This window comes from Lissotriton helveticus, chromosome 2_1, assembly GCF_964261635.1.
Source record: "Lissotriton helveticus chromosome 2_1, aLisHel1.1, whole genome shotgun sequence".
In the NCBI taxonomy this organism is placed as follows: Eukaryota; Metazoa; Chordata; class Amphibia; order Caudata; family Salamandridae; genus Lissotriton; species Lissotriton helveticus.
Window position 1 is genome coordinate 846835597 of NC_136059.1, and position 15425 is coordinate 846851021.

Consider the following 15425-nt stretch of genomic DNA (forward strand, 5'->3'; position numbering starts at 1 on the left):
CTCCTAATATACAGACCCCCCGGAAATGCCAACACTTGGGCGGCTAACCTGGCAAACCATATCACTCCTTTTCATCTCGATTCCAAAAACTTCACGCTCCTTGGAGATTTAAATTTCCACCTCGAGGATTCCACCAATATGGCATGCTGTAACTTACTGGATGACCTAGCAGCACTTAACGTGAAACTACTTAACTCAGGACCCATACACAAGGCAGGACACCTACTAGACCCCATTTTTTCCAATATTCCCGAACTAAAATGGCTACAAACCAGCCCCATTTGCTGGTCAGACCACCATCTCATTCACTTTTGTCTCACACTACCAAAACTCCCTCAAACAAACATGGCCTGGCCAGCTACTTCCATGAGCAACTGGAAGCTGCTTGATGTTGAAAAACTAAACCTAACCCTCGCCAATAAACCCCCTATCCAGGCCCTGAATATGGAAAGTATAGCCGAAGCAACCCATTCATGGCTGGAAAATGCAGCTGATGAATGTCTTCCTCCATCTCAGGCAAAAAGGAATGTCCATCGTCCCCCAGCCCCCTGGTTCAACGAACTCCTAAAAATTGAAAAATCAAAGTGTAAAGTCCTCGAAAGACAGTGGCAGAAGGACTACACTCAAGAAAAAAAATTGATATACAATAAAGCCAGAAACCTCTACCACTCTGCCTGCATTAAGGCCCGTGCCTTGTATCTAGCAAATACTATAAACACTGCCTCCAATAAGGCAAGAACACTCTTTAACACGGTTAAAGACCTTGCAGGTGCTCAAACAACCGCAACGACCCACCCTTTAAACAAAAAACAATGCCAAGACCTTGCCTCCTTCTTCACTGAAAAAATTGACAAGATCATCCTTGACATCAATGCAATTTCTGCCGCAAATGGCCCACAGGAAGACATCCCCGAGAGGTTGGCCGAAATTAACATCTTAGAACGCTGGCCTCCTATAACCGTGGACTCTCTTAAGTCCTCCCTCAAGACCATCACATCAGGCTCCCCTCGTGATCCATTACCCGTTAGCGTCTTGAAACAGATTGACACCCCATCCCTGACCATCATAGCCAACACTTTAAATTCTTCCCTCCAACTGTCCACAGTCCCATCAGCCTGGAAACACGCTATGGTCAACCCACTTTTGAAAAAACCCTCAGCCGACCCCGCAATACTAGCAAATTACCGACCAATATCGCTGCTCCCAGTCTTTTCCAAACTCTTGGAAAGACACATTCATTCTGCCCTCACTCTCTTCACTGAGGAAAATGCCCTCCTTCACCCAACACAGTCGGGCTTCAGAGCGGGATTTACCACGGAAACCGCCCTGTTGGGTGTGACCGAAAACATCAGGAAACTTTTAGATGACGGTCAAACAGTCGCACTCATTCTATTAGATTTGAGTGCGGCTTTTGACACCATCTCACATAGCAAACTCCTGGCCACACTCGGGAGGAATGGTATCCGCGGTGACGCACTAAAATGGATCGAGTCCTTCCTAACATTTAGGACATTCCAGATCAAATCGGCTCTCGCCTGCTCTGATACGTTCAGTGCCCCACACGGAGTACCTCAGGGCTCCATCCTGAGCCTGCTGTTTTTTAACCTCTACCTCAGACCCTTAGCTGACCTAGCCGACAGCGTAGGACTCACCCTCATGACCTACGCTGATGACTCCCAGATCATCTTTTCACTGTCAGACTCAAACCCTTCGGCTCCTTCCCTTCTCAAACAAGGGCTCCATAAAATCTTCAGCTGGATGTCCACCAACCAGCTGAAATTGAACGGTGACAAAACAGAGATCCTCCTTCTAGGAAAAAATAAAGAACTATGGAACTCTTCCCACTGGCCCCCCGAGTTGGGAAACCTCCCCGCCCCTGCAACCCAGGTAAGAAACCTAGGGGTCATCATTGATAACGCCCTATCTTTGAAACAACAGGCCAATAAAGTGGCAGGCCTTTGCTTCACCATCATGAAGTGGCTGAAAAAAACCCTATGGATGCTGCCCCTTGCCACCCAAAAGACCGTAGTCAACGCATTGATAACATCGCGTCTTGATTACGGCAATATTCTTTATCTGAGCTCAAACCAGGCAGTCATCAAACGATTACAGCTTGTTCAAAATTCAGCTGCGAGACTCTTGTGCAGAATTCCAAAAATGGCCAGGGTGTCAAAGCATCTGAACGACCTGCATTGGCTCAGGGTGGAAAACCGCATCAGTTTCAAAGCCCTGAGCTATATGTTCAGGATTAAATCAGGAACGGCACCGGAATATCTGCAATCACTAGCCACTCCCTACCTACCAGCAAGAAACCTGCGCTCCCAAACAGCAGCAAACTTCGCGGTCCCCAGGTTCAGACTGACAAGAATGGGAGGAACATCCTTCTCTGTCAGAGGGCCTATTCTTTGGAACACACTTCCCCTCCACATCCGGAAAGAAGAAAACTACGCCAGGTTCAGGAAGTAGATAAAGACTTGGCTCTTCCAGAAACAACTGTGCTAAATCATGCTCATCTCATACCTCTGCTCAACTACATGTCATCGGCGCCGGGAAACCCTTTTTGGGTAGCTGCGCGCCATACAAGTGTAAAAAATAATAATAATTTCTGCCTTGGGGTGTTTTCAATCAGAATAGCTGGAAACTAGCAATAAGTGTATTTGCAAAAAGGCATTGCTCTAGAAAACAGATTTTTAAATACCCTGTCAATGATACATTAGAAATAGAAAGAAAAAATAATCATGGAGGATCTGGCGATGGTGTTGACCAAGATAGGAACTGGGGTGAGCGCCTAGGCCTAATGGCTTTCCCAGTTAATTCCTATAGTTATTTATTTGCAACTAGGGAGTGCTTTGCTGGATGTCATTCTGGGGGCATCGAAAAACATTATACTCCCGCAGGACTGGCTCCATGCGGAAATTGTAGTCTTCTTCAAACCTGGGCACCCACCGGAGACCCATTCGACCTAGCAGCAAATTTATCACCTCAACTTTGAGGTAAAACTATTCGCCAAAACCCTGACCAATAGACTGCTGCAACATATGCCGTACTTCGTCCTCCCTGATCAGGTGGGCTTTATGCCTCAGAGGGCTACACACCATAATATAAGGCAAGTCTATAATGCATTGACTATGGTGGACCGATTAGGGCGGTCGCCGCTGTGTTACTGGCTGACATGGATAAAGCATTCGACTAGGTCAGTTGGCAATACTTATGCTCTACTCCCTAGTTTCAATTTCGGCCCGCACTTCCTACCATATGTTCAGCGTTGATACACAAACGGAACAGGCACTGTTCAGGTTCAATGAGCGATTTCCGCCCCCTTTGTGATACGCAGGGGCACCCAGCAAGGATGCTCGCTACCTGATTTATCATTCGCACTGGCGTTAGAACCATTAGCGACATGGGTGCTCTAGGATTCCCTGGAAAGAGGGTTTGAGTGGTCTACGAAGCTGTCTGACAGAATAGCCTTATAAGCAGAAGACATTTTATTCTTTCTTACCGATCCTCTGACACTTGTATCTTGCAAATTATGCAGATTTTTGGTGAGACTTCAGGGCTGCGTATTAACGCCGACAAGTCAGTAGCATTCTTTATTAATGGGACTGCCACGGACACATCATGGGGTGTCAACGCTAACATTGGCTACCTCTGAGTTTAAATCTTGCTCCAGGTCCTGCCACATCCTGGGCCCACAATACAGCCCTCAGGCAGTAAGTCAGACACTGGTCCCCACTGACTCTATCCCTGCTAGGTCGCTTGATGATATTTAAGATGGTCTCAATTGCCTCGGATTTTATACCACCCCTACATAATTATCCCTTTGCCATTCCCCAGGCATGGGTCAGGCAAGTGAATACAGTCCTGGCCCAGTTTCCCGGAAGTGGCGGAGTGGTACCTATCGTCCTCCAGACATGTTTTCAGTCTACCTATAATAGCAGCATTGCATCAGACTTATACTCCTATTATGCTGCGCCTCATCTATTAATTATAAATGAATGGTGGTATACATCACAGACTGATCCAGCTTATGTGACGGAGAGCTGGGTGATGTGCTGATACAAGACCTTTTATATGGAAGGAAGATGAGAAATTCCCTTTCCCGACGACTCACGTAGTGAATCATTTATGGAGGCGATCGCTCCGGCAGATGGGTTAGTTGATGACATCACTATGGGGGGGTGGATTTCCTGAACCGGGTGTCATCCCTATCAGGATTTCGACGTTGGGATGCGATAGGCACTCTGGGAGATGTCATGCGAAGCACGGTCCTAAAGTCCTTTCAAGAGTTAAAGACTGAATTTCAGATACATCACCATCAACCTATAAATATTTACAGATGCGCCATGCTCCAACTCCCTGTCTCCGAGCTCTTCATGCTAAACCAGAGTTCAACCCCTTGGAAAGTAAATTATTGATGAGGGGTTTGGACACATACAAGGTGAAGTAGATCTATCAATCACTAAGAACACATAGTGCCACCACACTGCCAGCCTTCACCATACATGGCTGAGGGATATACCAACACTAGACAACAACGCCTGCAAAGAAGCCCTAAGGGCTCCACGCGAAGCAGCGATCCTATCTCGACTTCAGGTCATCCAATTAAAATACTTGCATAACATCTATTTTAAATTGCCTATGGCGCATGGGTGCTATTGCTTCAGCGATGCCTTTACTGTGGCGTAAGTGAGGTCACCTTTCTACATATGGTGTGGGAGTGCACAGCACTGACGGGCTTCTAACGGGGCGTGGTGTCGTGCCTAATGGAGGTCTTGTCCTGGGAGGTCCCATCCAACCCTAAGATGCTCCTGGTCCATAGTAATGAAGGGATAGGTGGTAAAAGATATACAAGGCACCTACTCTTTCTAGGCCTCACCCTGGCGGAGAGAGATTTCACAAAATTATGGAAGGATGCAATACCACTCACTATGGGCACCTGGAAGAAAGGGATGGATCACTGTATGGGGATGAGAGTTGCAGTATATCGGGCGAGTGGGTGCCCACAAAAACATACCAAGATTTGGAAGTGGTGGGCAGCCTAAAGGGGTTTAGTTCTTGGTCCGGTCCTCACTGCGGAATCCCTACTTGACACAGAAATACAACAATATAATGTCAAACCATGCGGTCCCCAGACGCTATATCAGGGTTGCAATACATGTTGTTTCATGGTTGCTATATGGCTCATGAGAGGGGTGATGCAATTGATTGATATTTCTTAGAACTGTATCATTGAGTATGGACAATGGGTTTATGATGCATACCATGTTGGTCTGGATATTATGACTGAAAACTCAATAAAATGTGTTGTAAAAAGAAAAAGAAAGTCCTCCTGCTAAGCCTCTCTGGGCAACATGATCTGTAAGTAAGTAATAATTTTCTTAAGCATGCAAATACCAAGGTGTGTCAGCGCTGGAGGCAGAGACCTCAAAAGGATCAGTCGGAAGCTCGAGAATCGCTATTCCATCAAGGTGTGGAGAAAAAACAGGTTTTCAGTTGTGTCCTGAAGCATGGAAGACTCCCCTGCATTCTAAGGGCTAAAGGCAGGGAGGTCCAGAGTTTACTACCAAGATGGAAAAGAGTCCTACCCCCCTCCAATCTGACTTTCTTTGCCCACTTGCTCAAAGTCCCTAGGATAGAGGCAGACAGTAAAGCTCATTCAGGACAATACCAATGAAAGTTAGACCAGTGGTATTTTGCTCTCTTACCGGACAGGGCATTTTGAATGAGGCAGTGAGCTTTAAATTGAATCCTATTTACTATGGATAGTCAATGAAGGGTCCATATGTTTTTGGTAACAGATTGAAAGTTGGGAACATTCAAAAGAAACCTTGCAGGAGCATTCTGCACAGACTGCAATTTAGTTTGTGCCCATTGTGTAGTGCCTTGGTATGAAGCATTGCAGTAGTCTAACTTTGATAGGATGAGCGTGACTATGGGCTAAATGGGAAAACGTTCTTTAATAGCCTGATGATGAAATAGCAGGTCAAAGTAGTATGGTTGATATGCCCTCTGAAGTGGAGCTGGTGGCCAAAAATAACTTAAGATTTTTTACTTTTGATACAGGTGAGGGCAAAGGGTCAAAATCAGTTGGCCACCAAGGGGAATTCCAGAACTTGTTGTTCCAGCACAACAGAATAACCTCGGTTTTTCCAACGCTCAGTTGTAGGAAATTTGTGCATGTCCAGATCGATACTTGTGTTAAACAGGACTGTAAGGTGGAAGCCAAAGGGGTCGTCATCTTCCGAAATGGCAACAATGATTTGAGTGTCGTTGGCTTAAGAGACCGCCAACAGACCATAGGACTCGACAAGCTCTAATAAGGGAGTGATGTAGATATTAAAAAGAGTGGGGAGTAAGGATAACCCCTGAGGGACTCCACAAGGCAGGGAATACTGCTTCGACTGGAAACAACTCCAGTCAACTCTCGGAGACCTATTTGTTAGAAATGAATTGAGGAGTGCCAGGGAGGCACCATCAATCCAGATACTCTCCAGCTGCCCGATAAGGACCTCATGGTTAACTGTATCGAATGCGGCTGAGAGATAGAGTAGAATAAGTGCTGCTCGTCCCCCCTCGTCCACCATTCTGCAGATTTCTTCAGAAGCCTCTACTTCGGCAAAGTGGAGTGCTGGGATCTGAAACCATGCTGATCCTGGTTTAAAATGTAATTATTCTCCTGACACCCAATTAGTCCCTTATTCATCTCTATTTCCAGGACAGTCCCAAACATTTTGCCTGTCTCCCAACACCCTGCCACACATCATTACATTCTGTCTGAGCAGGGAAGAACCAGAGATGAAGTGACACAAATCACAATTTTCTTCACACAAGTAACTACTAAGTGTATGCAAAAAGTCAGCCTTTATGTTATTTATGAATGAATGAGGCTGCGTCTCGAAGAGTGCAATGGAAATGTCTATAGATGCAATGAATGCAAGTGGTACCAATGAAATACAGAGCCACCATGATGGCACTGACGATTATTATCTGCAGGAATTAATTTTGTCTTGCCTAAAAGTGTTTTGTTTACCCCTAATTATAGTACAAGATACTACCAAAGTGATCCATACCTTAACATGCAACTAACAGGAAACCCAGCTTCAAGATCACGAATACTTCTAAGATCTAGTGAAAAGCAATAGTGGTGAGCAGCCGCTGGAACAACGATCTTCTGTCCCGAAGTGGAAGTCGAACCACTGCTCTGAGGAACATTTTCGGATTGAGAAACATTCACAGTAGGCTTGTCAATAGGAGCTGCAGCGAAAAAGAAATGGCTATAGTCACTGCTTCACCGAGGTGATTTTTTAAAAATCAATTATAAAAGCAAATAGATTTTCAAACATGCTTGTTATTTAGCTGCATTTCTAAATGTGTTCATTCAATGACACTTACCACAAAGCATTAACATTCTTCTATAAGTTTTTATTGAAAAAAAAGCGACTTTTTTTTCAATCATGCAAACATAATAGTGACTTATATAAGAATATTTTAATAGGATTACAAACAAAGAAAGATTATACACTTCTGATGCTATACTCTCTCCCATTATCAACCTATAGCTACTGTCTGTTTCATACACCGTTGAAAACCAAAATATGAGTGATTTTGCACCAAGTGTACACACGTTAGAAATAAGATCTCAATATGAAGCTGTAAATGTCTCTGGTGAGGTTTTTCATACTAACCAGAGGACACTGGGACAAAAAGCACAGCAAACTTCAAGTTACAGTATTACAGTGAGAGGCAAAGTTGCACGCCGGGTCCTTAATGGTCACTCTTATTTGAAATTGGCATAACACAATAGTGCTCAAGTGGGCCTCATAGCACAGTAGCAGCAAAGTTACTACTGATGCATTTTATCCCTCAAGCTGCATTCAACATGGACTTAAGAAGGTTCAATGATAAATATAGGCAGAACTGGGTGTTCAAATTCACAGTAACCTTCTCAATAGCCCTCACCAAGACAGGGGGGAGGGAGCCTTCAAATAAAAGATTTGAGGTGAAGAACAATCAGGACTTTAATCTGGACTACAACCTTTTTCTTGGGTCTAAATTTAAGTGTAAAAGGCTAGCACTGCAAATGGTTTGTTTGGGCTATAAATCTGAGTGTTCCGCATCTGGATTCTCAGACGGCATGTGCCCATAGGTATCATGGAAAAAAACACCAAGAACAGCTAATTCCTCACCGGTGAATATGCCAGACTTTTGACCATGGCTAGCATTTTGGTCTTGTCTAGATTGAAACTACACAAGCCCAAATGTGAAGAAGCAAATATGTCAATTGTAATCCAAAAAGAAAATATGAAACTTGTAGTGAGAAACCTCTTTGAACAAGCTCCCAGGTGAAGCTCACCCTGCAGCACTATAAGAGTGTATTCTCATTTACAATGGACAGCATACACATTTATGAAATATTTGTAATAAGTACCAGCACAACAAAACAAGAGACAATCTACTTGAACAGCACAGAAACATCTAAAAGGCATGCTATAGATGATGACAGATAAGCTATACTTCTACTAAGAAAGTTTTTGGTGCCACCGCCGGAGTAGAAAGACACCTAAAGATGTTCATTAGCCAGTCTGAATACCTGACTTGCAGGGCTGGAATGTCCACTGATCCTGTTCACAATCTTTATTGGTGGTCTATAGCTCTAGACTGGGCACTGCTGGTTCAAGATGATTTAGACCGTGAGAAAGCATTGGTCAAATTCTTGTCCAATGGCTCCATGAAAAGAGAAATGGCCTTATGGATTGCCACATCAGGAATCATCATTAATCAAGTCTCCACAGCAGTCATGATTTCAGATTGGCTGATGGAGGATAGGTCTCCAAAATGGTATTTGTGTAAATTCCCACAGAATATTATTTGCAAAACATGGCTTCTACATCCACCAAGAGTGTGTCATTGTTGGAAGGATTTAGTCAATAAAAAAAAAAAGAGTTCTCTTTTGCAAGACAATAAAGGGATTTTGAAGAAAACTAGTACTCTTCAACGTTTATACAGATGTACAAATCTCTGGCTAACCATTTTGTGAGTTCAATCAGGGTAACAGTTTCAGATGAAGATCATCTGACAGATGCTTCCTATATTATTGCATTTTTTTTTCAAGGGCAGTTGGCCCTCGAGGTGACCTACTGTTACTTTATGTGTACCATCTGAGAAATAAAAGTTTACTTATTACTTTTCAGAAAACACTTTGTAACATAAGATCTGATTTCTCGCTCTTTACAACCTTTACAACCTTTGCCCACATACCCTCTATCCTGAGCAATGTGTTGTCTAGCTGGGATGACTGGCACCTCGGACAGGCCTTGCGTCCAAACACCCTTTAGTTGGCAACCACATACGGACCACCTTCCCCACCCCATGTTATTAAAAAATATATATATATTTTTCGGTCCTGCTGGAGTTCCCGCTTGACAATAAGGGGGTGGGGGCATGCTGTATCCCGCAGGACTCTTGTGAGAGCTGTCAAAATCTCCTGAGAGAGTCCCATGGGACAAGCATTTTGTTTTCGTTTTTAGACCCGGGGTGGTCCCTCCGGGACATCTACCTTCCCCATTCACCCATACCATGTCCTTTGCTACCTACATTTATTTTTTTTCAATTATCATAACACACAGTTTGAGTCCCCTTGTCCTGTAATGCCAGTCGCAACAATTTCTTTCATGTTAAGGCCACACAATGAGAGCGGCGGCAGTGGGTATGTATCTCCCTTGTTTCCACAAAAAATGTGCTAAAGAACCAAGTTATAATACAAGGCACTGTAAAAGTCAATGCATTCTATTGCATAGGTGGTAACGACAACATTCGAAATACACTATAAGGATAAATATGTGCCTGACAGTTGTGGAGTTGTATCTGATACCAGAAATCAGAGCGAATGCACACAGAACTGATGTTGGACGAAATGTTGAACAAATCAAACATTCACCTCTAGTCACACATCGGTTTAAAGTAATCGTTTTGTGCATGGCATGCCATCTCAGTTTAGACCCAGTCATATGAAAATCAGTCTCAACTCTGCTCACCATGGGAACAGTCCAGCCTGAACTGCCAGGCCAGGTCCTCCGTGGACCAGAAACAAGCATCCAGGGACTGGTTTCAGGGTATCACACCTCATCAGCCAGGCTAGTTCGAATCTGGTGGTGTGCTCCAACTTCATATTTCTTTGCCCAAAAGATCCCGGACAGTAAAAGAGGTTAGATGTCTCCTTTGTCTGGTTGTCTGAATGACAGGGTGCAATTAATAAGGCTGTGGAAGCAGCAGCTCAGAGGGAAATACACAATTCGAACATATCATCAGATTCAGATCAGGAAGAGAAAGAGGCACTTCCTCAAGAAAATACTGACACATGTGAGGGGGAAATGTTTGACAAACATCTGAGCTGAAATCTCCTGTTAAGGAGGGACAAAGATGAATTCCCTTCTGCTTCTGGAGTGACTCTCCACAAGTCAATGAAGAGAACAGTATTAAAGGGTCTATGTTGAAATTCAAAATGTAGCCAGTATATGGTGAAGATCTGGGTTTATCATACAATGTTCAAGTTGAGGCAATGCTTCCTAATCCGGCAGGGCATGCTTGTATAGCTGTTGATAAAATGGTCACAGAGGATTCTGAAGGCCAGAAAGTAGATCCACACTAAAACAATGGTATGCAGCAGCAAATGTATCAATGAAAACTGGTGTGCAAGCTGCTTATGTAGTTAACTCATAGGATCAGGACTTTATATTTCGATTTGAGAATATGCGGGATGGTTCTGACTGTTCAGAGCTACTGATGCAATGTAACAACAAGGAGACTGTCTAGCACGAGTAGCTTTTGACTCGGACTGCAGCATTTATATCAGGTTCTACAGTGCTAACCATACAAAGCATTTGGAACAGAGAGTGGCGTACTGATTTGGGTCTATAGTGTCCATTACTTCACATGCTATTTATTGGTAAAGTAAAATATATTGCAATGAACTAGAAGAAAGGGTTTGAAAAGCATATGAAAACAGAAAATCTGATTCTCACTTTCAAGGAAAAACATGTTCAAGAGGCAAGGAAGATCTGCCTGTCAAAAATTAAATTTCCTATGCTGGCAGTGGCTCTTCTTCACCTCGAATTTCTGGTTCATTAAATAAATCATGAGAGTCTAAGAAGGAGACATCTCATTACCACCAGAATGCAGGTGCCTAGGTCCAGCCCCAGACTTACCTGGAATGATCCTACGACCAGTCAAGGCCCTTTCGGACCAGTCTCCTTGCCCAAGGCTTCCAGGCCTGTCTGCTGCTGTTGCTCTCTCTCCACCTCCTCCTCCTCCTCCTCCTCCTCCTCCTTTCCCTCTGGCCTCCTTGCCCCTCTTCAGTTTTCTGTGCCTTTTTTCTTTCCCCTCTCTGGGCTACTCTGCCACCTTTTGTACCCTTTCTTCCCCATTTGTAGCCTCTTTGTGCCCCACTTTTTTTTCTCTCTCACTCTCTCTTTACTCCCCTATTTTCAGCCTCTGTGGGCTACTCTGCCACCTTTTCTCCACCGTTTTAGTCTCTTTATGCCACTCTCTCTTCGCACTATCACACTCACTCTAAGCGCGTCTGCGCCAATCGCGCCAGGACAGCACCCAGCACCAGGAAGGCTGGTCTGAATAGCCCCCACCACTACACTGCAGCAACACTCCACTCACTCTGGACCGCTGTTCCAGCTGCTGTTGCCGCACATCACACTATGTGCTGCACCACACTCCACATGCACACACTGCAGCTATGACTGTAGCAGAACACCCATATAGGCGAAAGCACCAAAATCACCACCTCGGACTCGGGCAACCGTCTCATACCACACTAAAACAACAACCCAACCACCACTAGCATGCATGCTTCTCAACACCAGCTTACTCAGCAAACATGCCACCAAAATCTGGGATCTCCTCAGCAACAGTATGCCCGACTTTCTCTTCCTCACAGAAACCTAGCTCAAGCCACATCTGCCCCAGACATTCCAGTGGCTATCCAAACAGGCTATAAGAACAAGTTACTTACCTTCGGTAATGATATATCTGTAAGAAACATAGGTCAGTTATAGATTCCTGACCTTAGAATTACTCCCAGGCATCAGACTGGATCCGGAAAGTTTTTCGTCAGCAGTACCCCTGCGCATCGGAAAGTGACATTGGTTGACTCCACGTTGGTCTTGGTCACAGAGATGACGTTGCTGTAGCTACATAGACGCCACCCTTGCGCCGACGTCAGTTCTGTGCACGACTTTCCACACCAGAAGCGCAGAACCATGCAAGACATTGATCACTGGTGCACAAAACAAGGGCCCTGAAAGGAAGTCCTTAACCCTAGAAGTCAGTTCACAGAACGGGGAGGATGGGTGGAGCGGTAAGGAATCTATAACTAACCTGTTTCTTACAGATATAGCTTTATCAAAGGTAAGTTAGTAACTTGTTCATCTGAAAGAAACAGTTAATTATAGATTCTTGACCTCAGAATAGATACCCCAGCAATACCAACCCCAGACGTGGGTCTGCAAACTAAGTTCACACCAGAAAATCCTGGAGAACAGAACGGCCAAAGAAGCAGTCTCTCTGGACTTGGCTGTCCAGGCAGTAGTGTTTGGTGAATGTGTGCAGTGATGCCCATGTAGCTGCCTGACAGATGTCATTAAGGGGGACTCCCTATCCTAAAGCAGTGGTAGCTGCCGTCGTCTTGGTGGAATGGGCATGCAGTCCCACTGGAGGCTCCTTTCTTGTCAAAGAATAGCAGGCTTTGATGCACAGAACGACCCACCTGGAGATGGTCCGTTTGTGCACAGCCTTACCTTTCTTAGCGCCCACTTAACCAATGAAGAGCTGGTCGACCACCCAGAAACATTTGGTGTGATCCAAGTAGAAGGAAAGCGCATGTTTTGGAGTCAGACGGTGGAGCATCTATTCCTCTTTTGAAGGTTGCGGAGGCGGAAAGAAGGTGGGCAAAGTTATGGTTTGGCCAATGTGTTAAGAAGTAACCACCTTGGGAAGAAAGGAAGGTCTAGTTCTGAGGACGACCTTGTCCGGATGAACAGCCAGAAAGGGAGGCTTGGAAGAAAGAACTTGTAGCTCACTCACCCTGCGCGCAGAGGTGATGGCCACCAGGAAGGCAGTTTTCAAAGTTAGAAGCCTGAGAGGACAGTTATGTAGCAGATCAAAGGGAGCGCACATAAGATATGCAAGAACCAAGCTCAAGTTCCACTGGGGCATTACGAAGGGAACAGGAGGAAAAAGATGAGTAATGCCCTTAATGAAACGATTTACAACAGGGGACTTGAAAAGAGAAGGCTGAGAAGTAGCCCTGTAGTGGGCCCAGAGAATAGCCCTGCTGGGCCAAAGAAAGGAGGACCAAGAAATCCTCAGAAAGAGGGGCGGAAAGGGGATCCACAGCCTTTGCTGTGCATCATGGCACAAATTTGTTCCATCTGCAGGCGTATACTGTTCTAGTAGAGGGACACTTGGCTGCCAACATAACATCACAGACTTCGGGTGGCAGGTCAAACGAAGTCAACTGCCCCCGCTCAATCTTGACGCAAGGAGGTGGAGGCTGGACAGGTTCGGGCGGAGGACCATCCCTTGCTGCTGCGACAGAAGATCCTCTCGAAGAGGCAGTCTGATCAGAGGATCGATGGCCATGTGTAGCAGCTTGGGATACCAGACTCTTCGTGCCTAATCCGGAGCCACAAGAATGACTTGGGCCAGGTCTCGCTTGATCTTCTTCCACACTCTGGGCACAAGTGGTATAGGCTGAAAGGCATATAGAAGACCACACCTCCAATCGCAATGAAAAGCATGGACTAGCGAGTGCCGCCTTGGAAATTCCAACGAGCAGAATTGCTGACATTGCGCGTTCTCTTCAGTGGCGAATAGATCTAACCAAGCTTCTCCCCTCTGCTGAAAGAGACCATGCATCTCCTCCAAGTGAAAGACGCCATTTGTGAACCATCATGCACCTGCGGCTGAGTTCGTCTGCCCTGGTATTCAGTGAACCTGCCAGGTGTTCAACCACCAGGGATATGCCCTGATGTTCCAGCCATGTCCAGAGGCAGAGGGCCTCTTGACATAGGGTCCACAACCCCACCCTGCCTTGTTTGTTGCAGTACCACCTGGCGGTGTTGTTGTCCGTGAACACCTGCACTACTCTTTCCCAGACAGAAGGAAGGAATGCTTTGAGTGCAAAACAAATCCCAGGAAGCTCCAGAAGGTTGATGTGGAGCCCGGAGTCCGCTGGAGACAAGAGGCCATCCTCCATGTGGCTGCACCATCCCAGAAGTGATGCATCGGTCACCACTGTGAACTCTAGTTGGGGAAGGTAAAGGATCTGCCGTCGACCTTATCCCGGTTCGTTAGCCACAACTGCACTTGGTGTGCAGTGCCCTCTGAGATCTGGACGCAATCTGACAGGTTCCCCTGATGTTGTGCCCACTGGAACTTCAGGTCCCACTGCAGAGCCCGCATATACCATCTGGCATGGTTCACCAGCAGGATGCAGGAGGCCATCGGGCCCAGTAGCCGGAGGGTCATTCTGACTGAAACCCGGGATAGAGTTTGAAAGATCGGAATCATAGCCCGAATATCCGAGACTCGCTGTCCCGGAGGATAGACCTCAAACTGTGTTGTGTCCAAAACCGCTTCGATGAAGTGGAGCTTCTGAGAGGGAGTCAGGTGTGACTTTGGCACGTTGATGGAGAACCCCAGCGAATGCAGGAGGTCGGCCGTAGTCTCAAGGTGTGAGACGACAGCCTGGGGTGAGCCTGCCTTCAACAACCAGTCGTCGAGATAGGAGAAGACTGGAACCTCTGATCTGCGCAGAGCTGCGACTACCGCCATCACTTTTGTGAACATCCGAGGGGCGCTGGTAAGGCCAAAGGGGAGCACAGTAAACTGAAAGTGCTCGGGCCTACCATGAACCGCATGCAACACCGGTGGCACGGCAGGACAGCAATGTGAAAGTAAACGTCTTGCAAGTCCAACGCTACCATCCAGTCTCCAGGGTCGAGGGCAGACAGGACCTGAGCGAGCGTCAACATTTTGAACTTCTCTTTCTGGAGGAAGCAGTTGACGTTCCTGGCCTTTATACTTCTTAGGCAACAGAAAGAAGTGGGAATAGCAACCACAACCTACTTCTGGGACAGGAATGAGCTCGATGGCTACCTTGGCCAAGAGAGCCGAGACTTCCTGTTGGAGAAGGGCCAGATGATACTCAGACATGCAATGGTACTGAGGTGGCATGGATGGAGAGGTAGTCTCGAAGGGGAGGGAGTAGGCCCTTCAAACTATTTGCAAAATCCACCTGTCTGACGTGATGGTGCGCCAGTGGGGGAGGTGATGGTGAATCCTGCCGCCCACTGGCGTTTGGTGGCCCTAAAAAGGCTGGACTAGGAGGGTTTGGAGGCTGCTGCAGAGAAGGC

At 46.0% G+C, this 15425-nt stretch overlaps 1 protein-coding gene across 1 annotated transcript in view; it reads right to left on the minus strand.

Annotated features, from left to right (window-relative positions):
* The window catches only part of CEP120 (centrosomal protein 120), a 337501-nt gene that overhangs the window by 205200 nt on the left and 116876 nt on the right, over nucleotides 1-15425 (minus strand). Inside the window, exon 9 of the mRNA XM_078675575.1 lies at nucleotides 7071-7254. Within this exon, the coding sequence (XP_078531701.1) occupies nucleotides 7071-7254 (184 nt within the window). The remainder of the gene's footprint in view (nucleotides 1-7070; nucleotides 7255-15425) is intronic.